Source organism: Staurois parvus, unplaced genomic scaffold (genome assembly GCF_062004578.1).
Source record: "Staurois parvus isolate SC_StPar_1 unplaced genomic scaffold, SC_StPar_1.0 ptg000966l, whole genome shotgun sequence".
Lineage (NCBI taxonomy): Eukaryota > Metazoa > Chordata > Amphibia > Anura > Ranidae > Staurois > Staurois parvus.
Window position 1 is genome coordinate 102,917 of NW_028318762.1, and position 21,303 is coordinate 124,219.

The window sequence follows — 21,303 nt, forward strand, 5'->3', positions numbered from 1 at the left end:
CTCCTCTTCTTCCTGTCCTGCCCCCACAGGGGTCATGTGGCGTTGAGATCTGTGCGCCACGTCTACCGCACCCTGACCAGCCATTGTTAACAGCATTTGTTCCAGGACGTGCAACAGAGGAATGACGTCGTTCATCCCATAGTCCTGCCGACTCATGAATAGCGTGGCCTCCTCAAAGGGCCTGAGCAAGCGGCAGGTGTCACGCATCAGCTGCCAATGGCTGACATCGAAGTTACACAGGGGAGTACCTTTATCCGCTTGTAACATCAGGAAATCGGTGATGGCCTTTCGCTGCTCGTAAAGGCAGTCTAACATGTGTAGGGTTGAATTCCACCTTGTTGCAACGTCGCAGATCAGGCGATGCTGTGGAATTCCGTTCTGCCGCTGCAGCTCAAGGAGGGTGTGCTTTGCGGTGTAGGAATGGCTGAAATGCATGCAAAGTTTACGTGACATTTTAAGGATGTCTTGCAGTGGGATGGTGGATTTTAGGAACCACTTGACAACCAGATTGAACACGTGAGCCATGCATGGCGCATGGCACAACCTTCCTTGACACAGAGCAGACACCATGTTCTTTCCGTTGTCGGTCAACATGGTTCCGATTTTCAGTTTGCGCGGAGACAGCCATCTGTCGATTTCTCTGTTCATTACACTCAGAAGTTCCTCCCCTGTGTGACTACGTTCACCAAGGCATACCAGGTGCAGCACAGCGTGACACCGTTGCGCCCTGCACATGTGATATGCCGGTCGGGTAATGGGACTTGGCACGGGGGTGGCGGCTGAGGACACGGCGGAAAAAGAGGTGGTAGAGGCGGACATGTTTGCTGGACCAAGGACGTGCAAACGTGGAGGCAAAAGCGTCGTGACCTGTCCAAGTTGCTGGTGCGGCTGTGCCGGCACCACGTTCACCCAGTGGGCCGTAAATGACATGTACTGTCCCTGACCGTAGTTACAGCTCCACACGTCGGCGCTGCCGTACACTTTGGCAGAGACCGACATGCTCAAAGACTGGCCCACCATCTCTTCTACATGTGAATGCAGGGCTGGCACTGCCTTTTTGGCGAAGAAATGACGGCTTGGCACTCTCCACCGCGGCGCGGCACAAGCCATCATTTCTCGGAAAGGTGCTGAGTCCACCACTTGGAAAGGGAGGGACTGCAGCACCAGCAACTTGGACAGGAGGACGTTCAGCTTTTGCACCGTCGGGTGCGTGCTCGCAAACTGTTGTCTCTTGGAAACGGATTCCAAGAAAGACTGCTGACGGAATCCGAGAAGAGGAGTAGCAGGAGAAGGAGCATCTGAACGAGCGGAAGATGCCAACGAGCGACAACTCCCCTCAGCAGAGGTGTTGGAGCCTTGACTGGCTGATAGAGGGCGATTGACGACGTCGGGTGACGGAGCAAGTAACGGAGCGGGTGATGGAGCGGGGGCTGGGGCAGGCAGAACCGCCGTATCTTTATCACGGTTTTCCCAGGCCACCAAATGGCGACGCTGCATATGCTGACGCAACGCTGTAGTCCCAACATGGGCCCCCTGGCCACTCTTGACTTTCTGGCCACATAGTCGACATACGGCTACGTTTACTTCCTCGGGCGGCTTGACGAAAAATTGCCACACATCCGAGTAGGAAACTTTGCCCCCGATACTCCTCACTGGCTGACTGCTACTTCCTCCGTGCGCACCGGCACCACTACTGGCCGTGGTGGTAGGCTGCAGTGGAGCTGGTGCTCTACTCCGTGGACGTTTGGCTCCACTGACACTGCTGCGACCCTGCTGCCTCCTGGGCAACCCACCGACTGTTTCGCTCGCTGCCAAGCTGGCACCCTCTTCTCCTGATGATGCGGAAGAAATTACCTGATGACGACGAGGCAGCCAAGTGCGATCAACCTCCTCATCATCAAGTAGGGTCTTCGCCTCACTACTAGCCCCCTCGGCTGCGTCTGGGTCAGGAGACAGACCTGTCTCTAGACCGGCTACCGAGCCACTCTCCTCGCCAGTACTTGTTCGCTTGGCTGCTGAAAAGGCGGATGTCTCCCCCCGTTCCTGACCGCCCTCTGTTAGCTCTTCCTCACTGTACAGTGGGGCTGAGCCCACAGCATGCAATACTTCGCTTGGTGAGGGAACAGCAAAGGACAGGGGCAGGTAGAGGACACGTGATTTCAGTGGGCTTGCTCCCGGGCCATGCCAACTAACGGTTGTGTCTGACGTACCCACCGACCGTTGGCTGTAGGTGTCAGAGGTGACCTGGGAAGAGGAAGATGACCGAGCCAACCAATCGATGACGGCAGGGTTGTCGGTGGAGACACGACCGCTGGATGACACCAGGAGCACTGGCCTCTGGCTGCGAATAGTGCTGCCTCGACCCCTTCCTCTGCTGCCACGTCTGCTCGCTCCTAAAACATTGCCTCCTCTGCCACTCCTCTGCATGTTGTCTGACATACTCTTTAATTCAACGATTCTGTGTCCCTGAGTAACAATTCTGTGTCCCTGAGTAACAATTCTGTGTCTGTGCGAGTAACAATTCTGTGTCTGTGCGAGTAACAATTCTGTGTCCCTGAGTAACAATTCTGTGTCCCTGAGTAACAATTCTGTGTCTGTCCCTGAGTAACAATTCTGTGGCCCTAAGTAACGGTTCTGTGGCCCTCAGTAACAATTCTGTGTCCCTGAGTAACAATTCTGTGGCCCTAAGTAACGGTTCTGTGGCCCTCAGGAACAATTCTGTGTCCCTCAGTAACAATTCTGTGTCTGTCCCTGATTAACGTTTATGTGGCCCTAAGTAACGGTTCTGTGGCCCTCAGTAACAATTCTGTATCCCTGATTAACGTTTCTGTGGCACTAAGTAACGGTTCTGTGGCCCTCAGTAACAATTCTGTGTCCCTCAAGAAACAATTCTGTGTCTGTCCCTGAGTAACAATTCTGTGGCCCTAAGTAACGGTTCTGTGGCCCTCAGTAACAATTCTGTGTCCCTGATTAACGTTTATGTGGCCCTAAGTAACGGTTCTGTGGCCCTCAGTAACAATTCTGTGTCCCTGAGTAACAATTCTGTGGCCCTAAGTAACGGTTCTGTGGCCCTCAGTAACAATTCTGTGTCCCTGAGTAACAATTCTGTGGCCCTAAGTAACAGTTCTGTGGCCCTCAGTAACAATTCTGTGTCCCTCAGTAACAATTCTGTGTCTGTCCCTGATTAACGTTTACGTGGCCCTAAGTAACGGTTCTATGGCCCTCAGTAACAATTCTGTGTCCCTGATTAACGTTTCTGTGGCCCTAAGTAACGGTTCTGTGGCCCTCAGTAACAATTCTGTGTCCCTCAGTAACAATTCTGTGTCTGTCCCTGAGTAACAATTCTGTGTCCCTGAGTAACGGTTCTGTGGCCTTCAGTAACAATTCTGTGTCCCTGATTAACGTTTATGTGGCCGTAAGTAACGGTTCTGTGGCCCTCAGTAACAATTCTGTGTCCCTGAGTAACAATTCTGTGTCTGTCCGAGTAACAATTCTGTGGCCCTCAGTAACAGTTCTGTGGCCCTCAGTAACAATTCTGTGTCTCTGAGTAACAATTTTGTGGCCCTAAGTAACGGTTATGTGGCCCTCAGTAACAATTCTGTGTCCCTGATTAACGTTTCTGTGGCCCTAAGTAACGGTTCTGTGGCCCTCAGTAACAATCTGTGTCCCTGAGTAACAATTCTGTGTCTGTCCGAGTAACAATTCTGTGGCCCTAAGTAACAGTTCTGTGGCCCTCAGTAACAATTCTGTGTCCCTGAGTAACAATTATGTGGCCCTAAGTAACGGTTCTGTGGCCCTCAGTAACAATTCTGTGTCCCTGAGTAACAATTCTGTGGCCCTAAGTAACGGTTCTGTGGCCCTAAGTAACAATTCTGTGTCCCTCAGTAACAATTCTGTGTCTGTCCCTGAGTAACAATTCTGTGGCCCTAAGTAACGGTTCTGTGGCCCTCAGTAACAATTCTGTGTCCCTGATTAACGTTTCTGTGGCCCTAAGTAACGGTTATGTGGCCCTCAGTAACAATTCTGTGTCCCTCAAGAAACAATTCTGTGTCTGTCCCTGAGTAACAATTCTGTGGCCCTAAGTAACGGTTCTGTGGCCCTCAGTAACAATTCTGTGTCCCTGATTAACGTTTCTGTGGCCCTAAGTAACGGTTCTGTGGCCCTCAGTAACAATTCTGTGTCCCTCAAGAAACAATTCTCTGTCTGTCCCTCAGTAACAATTCTGTGGCCCTAAGTAACGGTTCTGTGGCCCTCAGTAACAATTCTGTGTCCCTGATTAACGTTTCTGTGGCCCTAAGTAACGATTCTGTGGCCCTCAGTAACAATTCTGTGTCCCTGAGTAACAATTCTGTGTCTGTCCGAGTAGCAATTCTGTGGCCCTAAGTAACAGTTCTGTGGCCCTCAGTAACAATTCTGTGGCCCTGAGTAACAATTCTGTGGCCCTAAGTAACGGTTCTGTGGCCCTCAGTAACAATTCTGTGTCTGTCCCTGAGTAACAATTCTGTGGCCCTAAGTAACGGTTATGTGGCCCTCAGTAACAATTCTGTGTCCCTGAGTAACGTTTCTGTGGCCCTAAGTAACGGTTATGTGGCCCTCAGTAACAATTCTGTGTCCCTAAGGTAATGTTTCTGTGGCCCTAAGTAACGGTTCTGTGGCCCTCAGTAACAATTCTGTGTCCCTGAGTAACAAATCTGTGTCTGTCCCTGAGTAACAATTCTGTGGCCCTAAGTAACGGTTCTGTGGCCCTCAGTAACAATTCTGTGTCCCTGAGTAACGTTTCTGTGGCCCTAAGTAACAATTCTGTGGCCCTCAGTAACAATTCTGTGTCTGTCCCTGAGTAACAATTCTGTGGCCCTAACTAACGTTTCTGTGGCCCTAAGTAACAGTTCTGTGGCCCTCAGTAACAATTCTGTGTCCCTGAGTAACGTTTCTGTGGCCCTAAGTAACAATTCTGTGGCCCTCAGTAACAATTCTGTGTCTGTCCCTGAGTAACAATTCTGTGGCCCTAACTAACGTTTCTGTTCCCCTAAGTAACAATTCTCTGGCACTCAGTAACAATTCTGTCTGTCCCTGAGTAACAATTCTGTGGCCCTAATAACGTTTCTGTGGCCCTAAGTAACAGTTCTGTGGCCCTCAGTAACAATTCTGTGTCTGTCCCTGAGTAACAATTCTGTGGCCCTAACTAACGTTTCTGTGGCCCTAAGTAACAGTTCTGTGGCCCTCTGTAACAATTCTGTGTCTGTCCCTGAGTAACAATTCTGTGGCCCTAACTAACGTTTCTGTGGCCCTAAGTAACAATTCTCTGGCACTCAGTAACAATTCTGTCTGTCCCTGAGTAATAATTCTGTGGCCCTAATAACGTTTCTGTGGCCCTAAGTAACAGTTCTGTGGCCCTCAGTAACAATTCTGTGTCTGTCCCTGAGTAACAATTCTGTGGCCCTAACTAACGTTTCTGTGGCCCTAAGTAACAATTCTCTGGCACTCAGTAACAATTCTGTCTGTCCCTGAGTAACAATTCTGTGGCCCTAACTAGCGTTTCTTTGGCCCTAAGTAACGATTCTGTGGCCCTCATTAACAATTCTGTGTCCCTGAGTAATGCTTCTCTGTCCCTAAGTAACGTTTCTGTGGCCCTAACTCTGTCCCTAATACAGAGCGGTCTGCCTCTCTTGAATGACTGCAGGCAAATGAAGAATTCTAAAATGGCCGCTATTTATAGCTCGACCATTACACAGTGCTGGCTGGCTGGCTGCTGATTGGCTAATGCGATCACATGTCATTAATGAATGCATTATGGGTCAGCGCGCCTTGTCTGCGCGCCTTCCCAGACATCCCCGCTCTGTCGCCGCACATGTCCGCCGCCATTTTAGGAAAAATTTTGATTCGCGCGTCCGAAGTAGGCTATTTTTCGGATTCGGCGCGAATCGAAAATTTTCCGATATTCGACTCGAATTCCACTTCGCCTACTTCGATTCGCTCATCTCTAATTATAACCAGAATGAGTTAATGAAAATATGCTGTCAGTTATGTGTTACAGAACTGTCCTCACAATATTCTTCTATTCCTTATCTTAGCTCAGCCTTGGTAGAGGCGCTGATAGTATCCAATTATTTCTTGGTATTAACAAGCACCTGTTTCTGTTATGATACAATTAAATGTCAAATATTTCTGTTTCATGAGAAAATAATTGTTGGATACTTGTAACTGATTACAATGCCTGAGAAAGTCATGTTCACAGCCTTGACAAGTATCTAGCCAGATTCTATTGTATGTAGCAGATAAGTGTTTTGAAATATTGTAGACACATTCCTTATTCCTGGGAAAGTTCAATTTTGCTTCTCATCATTATTCAGGATTGACGTCAATGCTTGTATCTGTATTCAGCCAATCAATTACTGAGAATTAAGTGTTTCCCAGATACTCTGTGCCCCCCACCTTTCTTTTTTGTTATATTAATCCTCTTCCCGCTAATACAAAATTGTAGATTGATTTCACCTATCATTGTGTGCACTTGTCTACTCCCTGAGGTGAAGTCAGTCTTCTGGATGTCCATACCTTCAACAGACTGATCAAGACAGATAGCCAGGGGCTAGCGACAACCTTTCACCGTCCGTGCAGGGGGGACTCTAATGCAGTCACAAATTCCATGGCACCAACCTCCTCCTCCTGCTCCACCTGGGATCCCAAATCTAGCCGCTGTTGCTGAGGAAGGATGGGTTCCGACTCACCCTCCGGTATCAAATATTCTCCAGCACACTGAGAAGTAACTTTGCTGCTTTCTCCAACCTCACCTGGGGGTCTGACAGGTCCCCGGATGACACCGCCTCTCTGATCTGGCCCCTCGTGGCCGCTAAGGATCTGTCACGGGCCTGCCTGAAACGCTCCTCATTCATGTATTTCTCCCACATGAACCCGCTGGATGCTTTCTGGGCCTCCACTAGATCACATTGCTGGCGCACTGCCTGCTCCATACACTCAGCTCAGGCTTCATAGACTGCCGCTTCGTGCTCCACACATGATCATAAGATGACTTGAACTTCCGGAGGTCATTTTTCATTCTGACCAGCTTGTCTTCCTCCTTCCCAATCCTTGCCACATGGGGGGCCACATGGCCCCGATAAGCCGCATACGATTCCCCACCTTTAGGGCCTTTTCCCAGGTCCTCAATAGCTGGCAGGTCAGGACCGGTACTAGGAGCCCCAGGGGTCCCTCCTCCCGGATCATGGCCGGGCTCCGCCATCCTCTCCTGGGTAGTGCCAGAAATTTAGTCCCTGGCTCAGACTGAGGCCTAGCAGGACCTCACACAGCACACACTGTCTGTGCAGCACCACGCCACTTCCTTCTAAGGACACTCAGCTGTAGGTAGCTGTAGGAATCCTAGAAGGGTGTGATTACTAATCTGCTCCTCATCCCTTAGTGTGCACCAGATTGTATGTAAGATTTGTATCTGCCAGTGTGTGGTCCACCAGCTGGATTGGAGTGGAGTCTCCCAAGAGGTAGTGCAGACTGTGAAAGTATATCAGGTCCAGTCTTACATACGGTTTTATATATTGAAAGTTCAGTCCCCCTTATTCCCTTTTACACCAAGTCACGGCCTCACGTGCGCCTCGGTTAGCTAGTCGCTGTGGGCGTGGCATGTGGGTGAATTTGTGACACATTGATCATGTCAGACGGGGATCCTGTCCCTACACTAGCCATTCACATTAAGTGTGCCAAACCCAAAAGCTGGAGTCTTAAATAGGTTCTGCTTCTGCCTGACCCAAGATGGTCACTAGGGTCACATGGGGCACCAGTGTCCAATCAGACAGCTATCTCTCTGTGACTGCAGGAAGTCATAGAGGAACCAAGTTCCTCACAACTTCCTTCCCCTTCTGCATTGCCACTTCAGTCAAGCGCCACCTGCAGTGGGGAGTACAGACTGCACCTGCCTAGACGGGGTGACTACCACCATTACTCTCTGCATGTTGGGGTGTTGGCACAATAATGAAGACATGTTTTGGGGGTACACAGGCTGCAGTATACGCAGTGTATAGTGTGAGCTCAGACTCTATAGAACCAAATCCCTTTTCAGCATCATGTAGTCACCTCCACTTCCCATCTCAATGCACTTAGTGCTCCTCACGTCTCCCCACATCCGTCTTTCCCTCGTTCTCTGTCCTGCAATGTTGGGAGGTGCGATTATCATGACTACTGCAAATAACAGCTTCTTCCTCCTGTACTCTGATCTCCATGTCCTATAATACTCACCCAGCCCAGCCTCACCCTGTGTAGGAGGGTGTCACCCCTTCCCCACTGCATTCCTCTCCATTGTCAGAGACTTTCAGTTTAGTTTCTCTTCTGTGGTCAGCGATGGCGTCTTCTGCTCTGAGAGCTGAGCTGGAATGTTCCGTCTGTCTGAACATTTATACCGATCCTGTGACCCTGAAATGTGGACACAACTTCTGCCGGGTCTGTATTGGTCGTGTGCTGGATACACAGGAGGGGTCTGGAGGATATTCCTGTCCTGAATGCAGAGAGAAGTTTCCGGGTCGTCCTCCACTGCAGAAGAACATGAAACTACGTAACATAGCGGAGAACTTCTCATCTGCTCAGCCAGGTCAGGAGGACTCCAAGGTCTTCTGTACTTACTGTGTGGACTCTCCTGTACCTGCTGTTAGATCCTGTCTACACTGTGAGGTTTCTCTGTGTGATAAACACCTGAAAGTCCACAAAAAGTCCCCAGAACACATCTTATCTGACCCCACCTTGTCCATGGAGAGCAGGAAATGCTCCCTCCATAAGAAGATCCTGGAGTATTACTGCACTGAGGATGAGACCTGTATCTGTGTGTCTTGTTGTCTGATTGGAGAACACACAGGACATAAGATGGTGTCACTGGATGGGGCTTCTGAGAAGAAGAAGGAGACACTGAGGAATGTTCTGCAGAAACTTCTGACAAAGAGAGAGGAGATGGAGGAGAGAGTCCAGAGTCTGCAGGAACACAGGAGGAAAGTAGAAGAAGAAGAAGCTGGTGACACCGAGAGAGTCACTGCCCTGTTTATAGACCTCAGGAGACGTCTGGAAGACCTGGAGAAGAGAGTCCTGAGGGACATCTCCTGGAGGGCAGAGTGGGTCTCCATCTCCATCCGGGATCTGGAAATAAAGAAGGAGGAGCTGTCCAGGAAGATGCGTGACATTGAGGAGATGTGTAACATGACGGATCCACTGACTGTCCTACAGGAATCAGACACAGGTGACTTGTGTGATACTGAGGATGGAGATGATGAGGACAGAGAGAGACATGAGGAACTCCTCCATGATGGAGGGGGGCTGGATGTGGTGGGGGTCTTACACACAGGTTTATCTGATATAATAACAGGGGGAAATGTATCCTTCTATATACAGGGGGCTGCAGACATATTACTGGATGGAAACACAGCTGGTAATAATCTACAGATATCAGATGATGGGAAAACTGTGTCCAGGTCAGATATAGAGCAGAATTGTCCAGAAACACCAGAGAGATTCCAGTATTCTCAGGTGATGAGCAGTCAGAGGTTCTCCTCAGGGAGACATTACTGGGATGTGGATGTTGGGGGGTCAGAGAGCTGGACAGTCGGGATGTGTTACCCCAGTATAGACCGGAGAGGAGGGGAGTCATTGATTGGATGGAATAACAAGTCCTGGGGTTTGGACAGGGAAGGTGATCAGTATTCGGTGATACATGATTATGATGAGACCCCATTACTCCCCAATCCCTCCAGTAACAGAGTCAGGATAGATCTGGATTATGAGGCCGGGCGGATCTCCTTCTATGATCTGTGTGACCCGATCCGACACCTCCACACCTTCACCACCACCTTCACTGAGCCCCTCCATGCTGGGGTATATGTATGGGAAGGTTGTATAAAGATAGGTGGGGGGAGGGGGGGGGAGATGTGAGAACTCCGCCCACAGTCTATTGATGTCAGATGAAGAATTGGAATTCATTTTATATTCATCCAATAGTATATAGAGGTGGGCGGGGCTTCCTGAAATTTTTTGTATTATAAATAAATGTGAGATTTCTCCTCTGTCACCGATCTCTGTGATTCGATGGAATTTCTGTCCAATTACTGGAGTCACAATAACATTGGTCCTAATGGTCAGTGATGATGCGATCGATCTATCCATTGACAATCTGACAAATTACTTAATTTTTAAGTTATCACAGTGTATGACACCAGCCATCTCCTCTCTGCCCCTCCCCTCATGTGGTCCCTCTGTGTGCGGTGGCACCATGATCAGTCATAGAGGGTGGGGATCAGTCACTATGATGGGATAGGATGGAGCCACCTCTCCTCTCTGCCCCTCCCCCTCCTCCCTTCCCCTCCCCATGTGGTCCCTCTGTGTGGGGTGGCACCATGATCATACATAGAGGGTGCGGTGCAGTCACTGTGATGGGATAGGATGGGGTCTCCTTTCCACTCTTCCCCTCCCTCTACTCTTTGTCCCTCCCCCCACTTGGTCCCTCTGTATGGGGTATGAGACATAGAGGGTGGGGTGTGGTCACTGTGATGGGATAGGATGAAGCTACCTCCCCCCTCTTCTCTCTGTCCATCCCCCTGCTTCCTGCCCCTCCCCCATGTAGCCCCTCTGTGTGGGGTGGAACCATGATCAGACATAGAGGGTGGGGTGCGGTCACTGTGATGGGATAGGATGAGGTCACCTCTCCTCCCTCTTCTCCCTGCCCCTCCCCCTTCTCTCAGCTCCTCCCTCTTCTCTCTGCCCCTCCCCCTCCTCCATACAATCTATACTACAAAGAGATGGAAATAAATGTAACAATCTGAGAGGAAATATATGAAGACGTCTTCTACAGATTTACTACTGAAAGAAATAATCTGATGTACCAGAGAGCCCAGACTGTGTTTCTTAGTCCCCGGTCACAGCGGTGCGACTCGTCATGTGAGTTGATAGTTTCTCATCACATGACAAGTCGCACTCTATTGCCCACAATGGAAGCGGTCATACCGGTACAAATCCCCCTCCATCCGAGTCGCACCGATTATGAAAGTTCTTCCTGCACTACTTTTTCCAAGTTCAGCTGCGACTTGCATAGACTTGTATATAAAGTCACACAGATGTCCTGCAAGTCGCACCTGAAGTCGCACTGACATCCGACTTTGGAATCGAGCGACTTCAAGTGACGTTTCCAGATTACAAAGTGGGATCCAGTGGGACTGAAGACTTAGTTTGTAGGCCGAGTGGGTCAGGATTAGATCCCCGGTCAGGTGCTTCCTATCTGGGGCTCCGTTAGAGAGATTTCTCCTCACTTCCTGTGCCGGTGACAACATTTTCCTAGACAGGAAATGAGGGGAACTCTCCAACAGAAACACAGAGTGAAATAAGAATCCCATGTTTAGTGGAGTAAAGAAGGGGAAGGTTTGGGGCCCCTGTCAGATCTTTCTATGTCTGTGTCCCTGGTACAGATTGGCCCTCACTCCTTGTCCAAGAACCCCCTATAGTAGGAAAAGCCAGCCGGGGTTCTCCTCCTTCCCCACACCATCCACAACTAGAAATCAAGTCTTTGTCTTGGCATGGACTGTAATAGAACATCTTCTTCATTCACCTACATATGTAAACGGTGTTCCCACCACACATGTGAGGTATCACCACAAACGTTACAACAAGAGCAATGATGGCGGCTCCAGACCTCCTCTGTAACTCCAAACTGGTAACCCCTAAAAATGTTTAAATCCTCACTTATGGAGATTTTAAAGTTCCTTAGTTTGGTTGCCATTTTACAGATGTGCGCAATTTTAAAGTGGAACCTGTTAGGTATCTATTTACTTGTTATGTCACCAAAAACGGGTTATATATTGTGTGTTTTTTTCATTAAAATTCATTAAAGTGTATTATTTCCCAAAAGATTGCGTTTGAAAAATCGCAGCGTACATACCGTGTGAGAAAAATATTGCATCACCCACCATTTTATTCTCTCGGGTCTCTTCTTAATATATATATATAATTAGAGATGAGCGAAGTATTCAAAAATTCGATTCGACTGATTCGGCGAATTCGTAGAAAAATTTCGATTCGAGTCGAATATATTCGCTGTGAATTTAACTTAAAAAAGGGTGTTTCTAGGCTTCAGAGAGACTTAATATTAGTGCAGAACACTGTACCTTTAATTTAAATGCCCTTGGAGTCTGCTGGGGAAGAGAAATAATACTGTCAGTCAGTATGACATGCAGATGAGTGCCGTCGATCTTAGAATCACCGCACACTTCACTCATTTGGCCAGTCACGGGGCCAAAACCAGAGTGTGGAGCCACAGTGTGGCGGTGGAGGCAGCAGCAATGGGAGGCCATACAGCACCCTATGACAAAAATGGAAACCACCAGCAGTGTGAGGAGACCTGAAAGTGGCACATGGCAGAGTGTGGCGATAGAGACAGCAGCAATGGGAGGCCGTACAGGGACCCATGACACACTCTGGACCTGGCAGCAGCATGAGGAGGCGGTACAGGGGCCCATGGCAGATTACGGGCCTGGCAGCAGCATGAGGAGTCGGTACGGGGGCCCATGGCAGATTACAGGCCTGGCAGCAGCAATGGGAGGCCGTACAGGGACCCATGACACAATCTGGACGTGGCAGCAGCATGGGGAGGCGGTACAGGGGCCCATGACAGATTACGGGCCTGGCAGCAGCATTTGGAGTCGGTACGGGGGCCCATGACACACTCTGGACCTGGCAGCAGCATGAGGAGGCGGTACAGGGGCGCATGACAGATTACGAGCCTGGCAGCAGCAACTTGGACAGGAGGACGTTCAGTTTCTGCACCGTCTGGTGCGTGCTCGCAAACTGTTGTCTCTTGGAAACGGATTCCAAGAAAGACTGCTGACGGAATCCGTGAAGAGGAGTAGCAGGAGAAGGAGCATCTGAACGAGCGGAATATGCCAACAAGCGACAACAGGGGCCCATGGCAGATTAGGGGCCTGGCAGCAGCTATGGGAGGCCCGTAATCTGCCAGCACCCTATGACAAAAAATGGAACCCACCAGCAGTGTGAGGAGACCTGAAAGTGGCACATGGCAGAGTGTGGCGATGGAGACAGCAGCAATGGGAGGCCGTACAGGGACCCATGACACACTCTGGACCTGGCAGCAGCATGAGGAGGCGGTATATAGGGGCCTATGGCAGATTAGGGGCCTGGCAGCAGCTATGGGAGGCCCGTAATCTGCCAGCACCCTATGTCAAAAAATTCTACACACCAGCAGTGTGTGAGACCTGAAAGTGGCACATGGCAGAGTGTGGCGATTGAGACAGCAGCAATGGGAGGCCGTACAGGGACCCATGAGAGACTCTGGACTTGGCAGCAGCATGAGGAGGCGGTATAGGGGCCCATGGCAGATTAGGGGCCTGGCAGCAGCTATGGGAGGCCCGTAATCTGCCAGCACCCTATGACAAAAAATGGAACACACCAGCAGTGTGAGGAGACCTGAAAGTGGCACATGTTTGGGGCATGATTCATGGCGGATTTAGTCAGTTGTGTCAGGAACTGGTGGTTTGAAATCCAGACTAATCCACGCCTGATTCATTTTCACAAACGTGAGTCTCTCCACACTTTGGGTGGACAGTCGTGTCCTCCGCGGAGTTACAATACCTCCTGCCGCACTAAACACGCGCTCCGATGCCACGCTACTGGCCGGGCATGACAGCCTTTCAAGGGCAAATTCAGCTAGTTGGGGCCAAAGGTCAAGTTTCGTTGCCCAGTAGTCAAGGGGATTGTCTACCTCGGTTGGCAGGGTGCTGTCCAAGTAGGCCTAAGCCTGTTGTTTGAGGTCCTGCTCCAGGTCCACCTGATGCTGCTGCTGCTGCTGCTGCTGCTGCTGCTGCGGCTGGTTAGTAGTTTCCTCACTGCGCTGGTGAAGAAAGCTACTCATCATCGACTGCAGACTGAGGCAGCCGCTGCTGGTGGAGCTGCCACTGCTCCTACCACCCCTCCCCTGCTGCCATGGCAGAGGAACGCGAGCGCACAGGGCCCACAGTGTCTGAGGATGGACGTTGGCGCAGACAGGCAGAGACCAGCTGACTACATAGGTGGTTTTTATAGTACGTTATTTTGGCCTCCCTCTCAGCAGGTGTGAAAAAGGCCACCATTTTTGAACGGTAGCGAGGGTCCAACAAGGTGGACAGCCAAAAGTCATCCCTCTGTCTGATGGTTATTATTCGGCTGTCGCTACGCAAGCAACCGAGCATGCTATGGGCCATTTGTGCCAGGAATGCGAGGGACTCCCTGCCTCCATCTCCACAGCATACTGCCACGGTGCGTCTGGGTCCTCTGTCTCCTCCTCCTCCTCCTCCTCTACCAGATGCTCCTGCTCCTCCACTCCTGTCCGCTGAGTGGAAAAACCACCCATTTCACTCAATAATTCCTGAGCACCAATGTCCTCCTCTACCTCCTCCTCTTCTTCCTGTCCTGCCCCCACAGGGGTCATGTGGCGTTGAGATCTGTGCGCCACGTCTACCGCACCCTGACCAGCCATTGTTAACAGCATTTGTTCCAGGACGTGCAACAGAGGAATGACGTCGTTCATCCCATAGTCCTGCCGACTCACGAATAGCGTGGCCTCCTCAAAGGGCCTGAGCAAGCGCAGGTGTCACGCATGAGCTGCCAATGGCTGACATCTAAGTTACACAGGGAATACCTTTATCCGCTTTTAACATCAGGAAATCTGTGATGGCCTTTCGCTGTTCGTAAAGGCGGTCTAACATATGTAGGGTTGAATTCCACCTTGTTGCAACGTCACAGCATGAGGAGTCGGTATAGGGGCCCATGGCAGATTAGGGGCCTGGCAGCAGCTATGGGAGGCCCGTAATCTGCCAGCACCCTATGTCAAAAAAATTCTACACACCAGCAGTGTGAGGAGACCTGAAAGTGGCACATGGCAGAGTGTGGCGATGGAGACAGCAGCAATGGGAGGCCGTACAGGGACCCATGAGAGACTCTGGACCTGGCAGCAGCATGAGGAGGCGGTATATAGGGGCCTATGGCAGATTAGGGGCCTGGCAGCAGCTATGGGAGGCCCTTAATCTGCCAGCACCCTATGTCAAAAAATTCTACACACCAGCAGTGTGTGAGGAGACCTGAAAGTGGCACATGGCAGAGTGTGGCGATGGAGACAGCAGCAATGGGAGGCCGTACAGGGACCCATGACAGACTCTGGACCTGGCAGCAGCATGAGGAGGCGGTATATAGGGGCCTATGGCAGATTAGGGGCCTTGCAGCAGCTATGGGAGGCCCGTAATCTGCCAGCACCCTATGTCAAAAAATTCTACACACCAGCAGTGTGTGAGGAGACCTGAAAGTGGCACATGGCAGAGTGTGGCGATGGAGACAGCAGCAATGGGAGGCCGTACAGGGACCCATGACAGACTCTGGACCTGGCAGCAGCATGAGGAGGCGGTATATAGGGGCCCATGGCAGATTAGGGGCCTGGCAGCAGCAATGGGAGGCCCGTAATCTGCCAGCACCCTATGTCAAAAAATTCAACACACCAGCAGTGTGAGGAGACCTGAAAGTGGCACATGGCATGAGAGCCTCTGGACCTGGCAGCAGCATGAGGAGGCGGTATATAGGGGCCCATGGCAGATTAGGGGCCTGGCAGCAGCAATGGGAGGCCCGTAATCTGCCAGCACCCTATGTCAAAAAAATTCTACACACCAGCAGTGTGAGGAGACCTAAAAAGTGGCACATGGCAGAGTGTGGCGATGGAGACAGCAGCAATGGGAGGCCGTACAGGGACCCATGAGAGACTCTGGACCTGGCAGCAGCATGAGGAGGCGGTATATAGGGGCCCATGGCAAATTAGGGGCCTGGCAGCAGCAATGGGAGGCCCGTAATCTGCCAGCACCCTATGTCAAAAAAATTCTACACACCAGCAGTGTGAGGAGACCTGAAAGTGGCACATGGCAGAGTGTGGCAATGGAGACAGCAGCAATGGGAGGCCGTACAGGGACCCATGAGAGACTCTGGACCTGGCAGCAGCATGAGGAAGCGGTATATAGGGGCCTATGGCAGATTAGGGGCCTGGCAGCAGCTATAGGAGGCCCATAATCTGCCAGCACCCTATGTCAAAAAACTGAACACACCAGCAGTGTGTGAGGAGACCTGAAAGTGGCACATGGCAGAGTGTGGCGATGGAGACAGCAGCAATGGGAGGTCTCCCATTGTCCCAACATGGCCCAAATAGTCCCAACATGGGCCCCCTGGCCACGCTTGACTTTCTGGCCACATAGTCGACATACGGCTACGTTTACTTCCTCGGGCGGCTTGACGAAAAATTGCCACACCGCCGAGTAGGAAACTTTGCCCCCGATACTCCTCACTGGCTGACTGCTGCTTCCTCCGTGCACACCGGCACCACTACTGGCCGTGGTGGTAGGCTGCAGTGGAGCTGGTGCTCTACTCCGTGGCCGTTTGGCTCCACTGACACTGCTTCCACTGACACTGCTGCGACCCTCCTGCTGTCTCCTGGGCAACCCACCGACTGTTTCGCTCACTGCCAAGCTGCCACCCTCTTCTCCTGATGATGCGGAAGAAATTGCCTGATGACGACGAGGCTGCCAAGTGCGATCAACCTCCTCATCATCAAGTAGGGTCTCCGCCTCACTACTAGCCCCCTCGGCTGTGTCTGGGTCAGGAGACAGACCTGTCTCTAGACCGGCTACCGGGCCACTCTCCTCGCCACTACTTCTTCGCCTAGCTGCTGAAAAGGCGGATGTCTCCCCCCGTTCCTGACCGCCCTCTGTTAGCTCTTCCTCACTGTACAGTGGGGCTGAGCCCACAGCATGCGATACTTCGCTTGGTGAGGGAACAGCAAAGGACAGGGGCAGGTAGAGGACACGTGATTTCAGTGGGCTAGGTCCCGGGCCATGCCAACTAACGGTTGTGTCTGACGTACCCACCGACCATTGGCTGTAGGTGTCAGAGGTGACCTGGGAAGAGGAAGACGACCGAGCCAACCAATCGATGACGGCAAGGTTGTCGGTGGAGACACGACCGCTGGATGACACCGGGAGCACTGGCCTCTGGCCGCGAATAGTGCTGCCTCGACCCCTTCCTCTGCTGCCACGTCTGCTCGCTCCTAAAACATTGCCTCCTCTGCCACTCCTCTGCATGTTGTCTGACATACTCTTTAATTCAACGATTCTGTGTCCCTGAGTAACAATTCTGTGTCCCTCAGTAACAATTCTGTGTCTGTGCGAGTAACAATTCTGTGGCCCTAAGTAACAGTTCTGTGGCCCTCAGTAACAATTCTGTGTCTGTGCGAGTAACAATTCTGTGGCCCTAAGTAACAGTTCTGTGGCCCTCAGTAACAATTCTGTGTCTGTGCGAGTAACAATTCTGTGGCCCTAAGTAACAGTTCTGTGGCCCTCAGTAACAATTCTGTGTCCCTGATTAACGTTTCTGTGGCCCCAAGTAACAGTTCTGTGGCCCTCAGTAACAATTCTGTGTCTGTGCGAGTAACAATTCTGTGGCCCTAAGTAACAATTCTCTGGCACTCAGTAACAATTCTGTCTGTCCCTGAGTAACAATTCTCTGGCACTCAGTAACAATTCTGTCTGTCCCTGAGTAAAAATTCTGTGGCCCTAAGTAAAGTTTCTGGGGCCCTGAGTAACACTTATCTGGCACTCAGTAACAATTCTGTCTGTCCCTGAGTAACAATTCTCTGGCACTCAGTAACAATTCTGTCTGTCCCTGAGTAAAAATTCTGTGGCCCTAATTAAAGTTTCTGTGGCCCTAAGTAACAATTCTCTGGCACTCAGTAACAATTCTGTCTGTCCCTGAGTAACAATTCTCTGGCACTCGGTAACAATTCTGTCTGTCCCTGAGTAACAATTCTCTGGCACTCAGTAACAATTCTGTCTGTCCCTGAGTAAAAATTCTGTGGCCCTAATTAAAGTTTCTGTGGCCCTGAGTAACAATTCTCTGGCACTCCGTAACAATTCTGTCTGTCCCTGAGTAACAATTCTCTGGCACTCAGTAACAATTCTGTCTGTCCCTGAGTAAAAATTCTGTGGCCCTAATTAAAGTTTCTGTGGCCCTAAGTAACAATTCTCTGGCACTCAGTAACAATTCTGTCTGTCCCTGAGTAACAATTCTCTGGCACTCGGTAACAATTCTGTCTGTCCCTGAGTAACAATTCTCTGGCACTCAGTAACAATTCTGTCTGTCCCTGAGTAAAAATTCTGTGGCCCTAATTAAAGTTTCTGTGGCCCTAAGTAACAATTCTCTGGCACTCAGTAACAATTCTGTCTGTCCCTGAGTAACAATTCTCTGGCACTCCGTAACAATTCTGTCTGTCCCTGAGTAAAAATTCTGTGGCCCTAAGTAAAGTTTCTGTGGCCCTGAGTAACAATTCTCTGGCACTCCGTAACAATTCTGTCTGTCCCTGAGTATGAATTCCGTGGCCCTAACTAGCGTTTCTTTGTCCCTAAGTAAAGTTTCTGTGGCCCTCAGTAACAGTTCTGTGTCTGTGCGAGTAACAATTCTGTGTCTGTGCGAGTAACAATTCTGTGGCCCTAAGTAAAGTTTCTGTGGCCCTAAGTAACAATTCTCTGGCACTCCGTAACAATTCTGTCTGTCCCTGAGTAACAATTCTCTGGCACTCAGTAACAATTCTGTCTGTCCCTGAGTAAAAATTCTGTGGCCCTAAGTAAAGTTTCTGTGGCCCTGAGTAACAATTCTCTGGCACTCCGTAACAATTCTGTCTGTCCCTGAGTAACAATTCTCTGGCACTCAGTAACAATTCTGTCTGTCCCTGAGTAAAAATTCTGTGGCCCTAAGTAAAGTTTCTGTGGCCCTGAGTAACAATTCTCTGGCACTCCGTAACAATTCTGTCTGTCCCTGAGTATGAATTCTGTGGCCCTAACTAGCGTTTCTTTGTCCCTAAGTAACAGTTCTGTGGCCCTGAGTAACAATTCTGTGTCTGTGCGAGTAACAATTCTGTGGCCCTAAGTAACAGTTCTGTGGCCCTCAGTAACAGTTCTGTGTCTGTGCGAGTAACAATTCTGTGGCCCTAAGTAACAGTTCTGTGGCCCTCAGTAACAATTCTGTGTCTGTGCGAGTAACAATTCTGTGGCCCTAAGTAACAGTTCTGTGGCCTTCAGTAACAATTCTGTGTCTGTGCGAGTAACAATTCTGTGTCTGTGCGAGTAACAATTCTGTGGCCCTAAGTAAAGTTTCTGTGGCCCTAAGTAACAATTCTCTGGCACTCAGTAACAATTCTGTCTGTCCCTGAGTAACAATTCTCTGGCACTCAGTAACAATTCTGTCTGTCCCTGAGTAAAAATTCTGTGGCCCTAAGTAAAGTTTCTGGGGCCCTGAGTAACAATTCTCTGGCACTCAGTAACAATTCTGTCTGTCCCTGAGTAACAATTCTCTGGCACTGAGTAACAATTCTGTCTGTCCCTGAGTAAAAATTCTGTGGCCCTAAGTAAAGTTTCTGTGGCCCTAAGTAACAATTCTCTGGCACTCCGTAACAATTCTGTCTGTCCCTGAGTAACAATTCTCTGGCACTCAGTAACAATTCTGTCTGTCCCTGAGTAAAAATTCTGTGGCCCTAAGTAAAGTTTCTGTGGCCCTGAGTAACAATTCTCTGGCACTCCGTAACAATTCTGTCTGTCCCTGAGTAACAATTCTCTGGCACTCAGTAACAATTCTGTCTGTCCCTGAGTATGAATTCTGTGGTCCTAACTAGCGTTTCTTTGTCCCTAAGTAACAGTTCTGTGGCCCTGAGTAACAATTCTGTGTCTGTGCGAGTAACAATTCTGTGGCCCTAAGTAACAGTTCTGTGGCCTTCAGTAACAATTCTGTGTCTGTGCGATTAACAATTCTGTGTCTGTGCGAGTAACAATTCTGTGGCCCTAAGTAAAGTTTCTGTGGCCCTAAGTAACAATTCTCTGGCACTCCGTAACAATTCTGTCTGTCCCTGAGTAACAATTCTCTGGCACTCAGTAACAATTCTGTCTGTCCCTGAGTAAAAATTCTGTGGCCCTAATTAAAGTTTCTGTGGCCCTAAGTAACAATTCTCTGGCACTCAGTAACAATTCTGTCTGTCCCTGAGTAACAATTCTGTGGCCCTAATAACGTTTCTGTGGCCCTAAGTAACAATTCTCTGGCACTGAGTAACAATTCTGTCTGTCCCTGATTATGAATTCTGTGGCCCTAACTAGCGTTTCTTTGTCCCTAAATAACGATTCTGTGGCCCTCATTAACAAGTCTGTGTCCCTGAGTAATGGTTCTCTGTCCCTAAGTAACTTTTCTCTGTCCCCAATTATCGTTTCTGTGGCCCTAACTCTGTCCCTGTCCCTAGTACAGAGCGGTCTGCCTCTGTTCAATGACTGCAGGCAAATGAAGAATTCCAAAATGGCCGCTATTTATAGCTCGACCATTACACAGTGCTGGCTGGCTGGCTGCTGATAGGCTGATGCGATCACATGTAGTTGAGGAATGCATTATGGGTCAGCGCGCCTTGTCTGCGCGCCTTCCCAGACATCCCCGCTCCGTCGCCGCACATGTCAGCCGCCATTTTCTAAAAAATTTCGATTCGCACGTCCGAATTAGGCTATTTTTCGGATTCGGCACGAATCGAAATTTTTCCGATATTCGACTCGAATTCCACTTCGGATACTTCGATTCGCTCATCTCTATATATAATGTTTAGGGATTCTAAATAATTTTTTAGTAAAACAATGGTGATTGGTACATGTAGGGGGAATGTGAGAATTGGTGTGGGGGGGCGAGAAGTCGTGAAGAAACGATGTTGGATTCTATGAGATATTGGAAATGGTCTTTAGAGATGGAGGACATGGATGTTCTGAATCTATCTCTGCTTTCATCTTAGAATTCTCCTCTTTCTAGTACTTGCCGTGTTACACAAGATAGCTATGGAAGGGGGCTCCTTCCAGCATTTCTATGGAAGAGAAGGATCATCTTAGAGGGCGGGGCTAGCCTCGGCCCCGTGTTGGTCCCCCCAATAGAATTTCCTATCATGGTGTAGCGCCTCCCCTGGTGGTTTCCAGGTATCTGCAGCCACAGCATGGGCACTCTGACATTGTTGTATACAAATGTAGCAATCTATACATTTCTGTGTTTTCTTCATTTTTGGAACATTTTGTTGTGTTGATTCTTAAACAATCCTCCATTATTCTTCTCCCTGAAGAAGTGGATCCCAATCCAGGAAACGTGTCGAGTTCAGTCATAGAATACAAATGGGAGGAGTTTGTAGAAATGAATGTGTGGGGGTGGAGATGACCATACGTTCTGGAAATGGATACATTA

The 21,303-nt window shown here is 49.8% G+C and overlaps 1 protein-coding gene across 1 annotated transcript; it reads left to right on the forward strand.

The window, feature by feature from the left end:
- Window positions 1-8,316: 8,316 nt before the first annotated feature.
- On the forward strand, window positions 8,317-11,883 carry LOC149441598 (E3 ubiquitin-protein ligase TRIM39-like). The gene has a single exon (XM_089657133.1). The coding sequence runs from the start codon at window positions 8,347-8,349 to the stop codon at window positions 9,916-9,918; it is 1,572 nt and encodes a 523-aa protein (XP_089513259.1). The 5' UTR covers window positions 8,317-8,346; the 3' UTR covers window positions 9,919-11,883.
- Window positions 11,884-21,303: the final 9,420 nt, after the last annotated feature.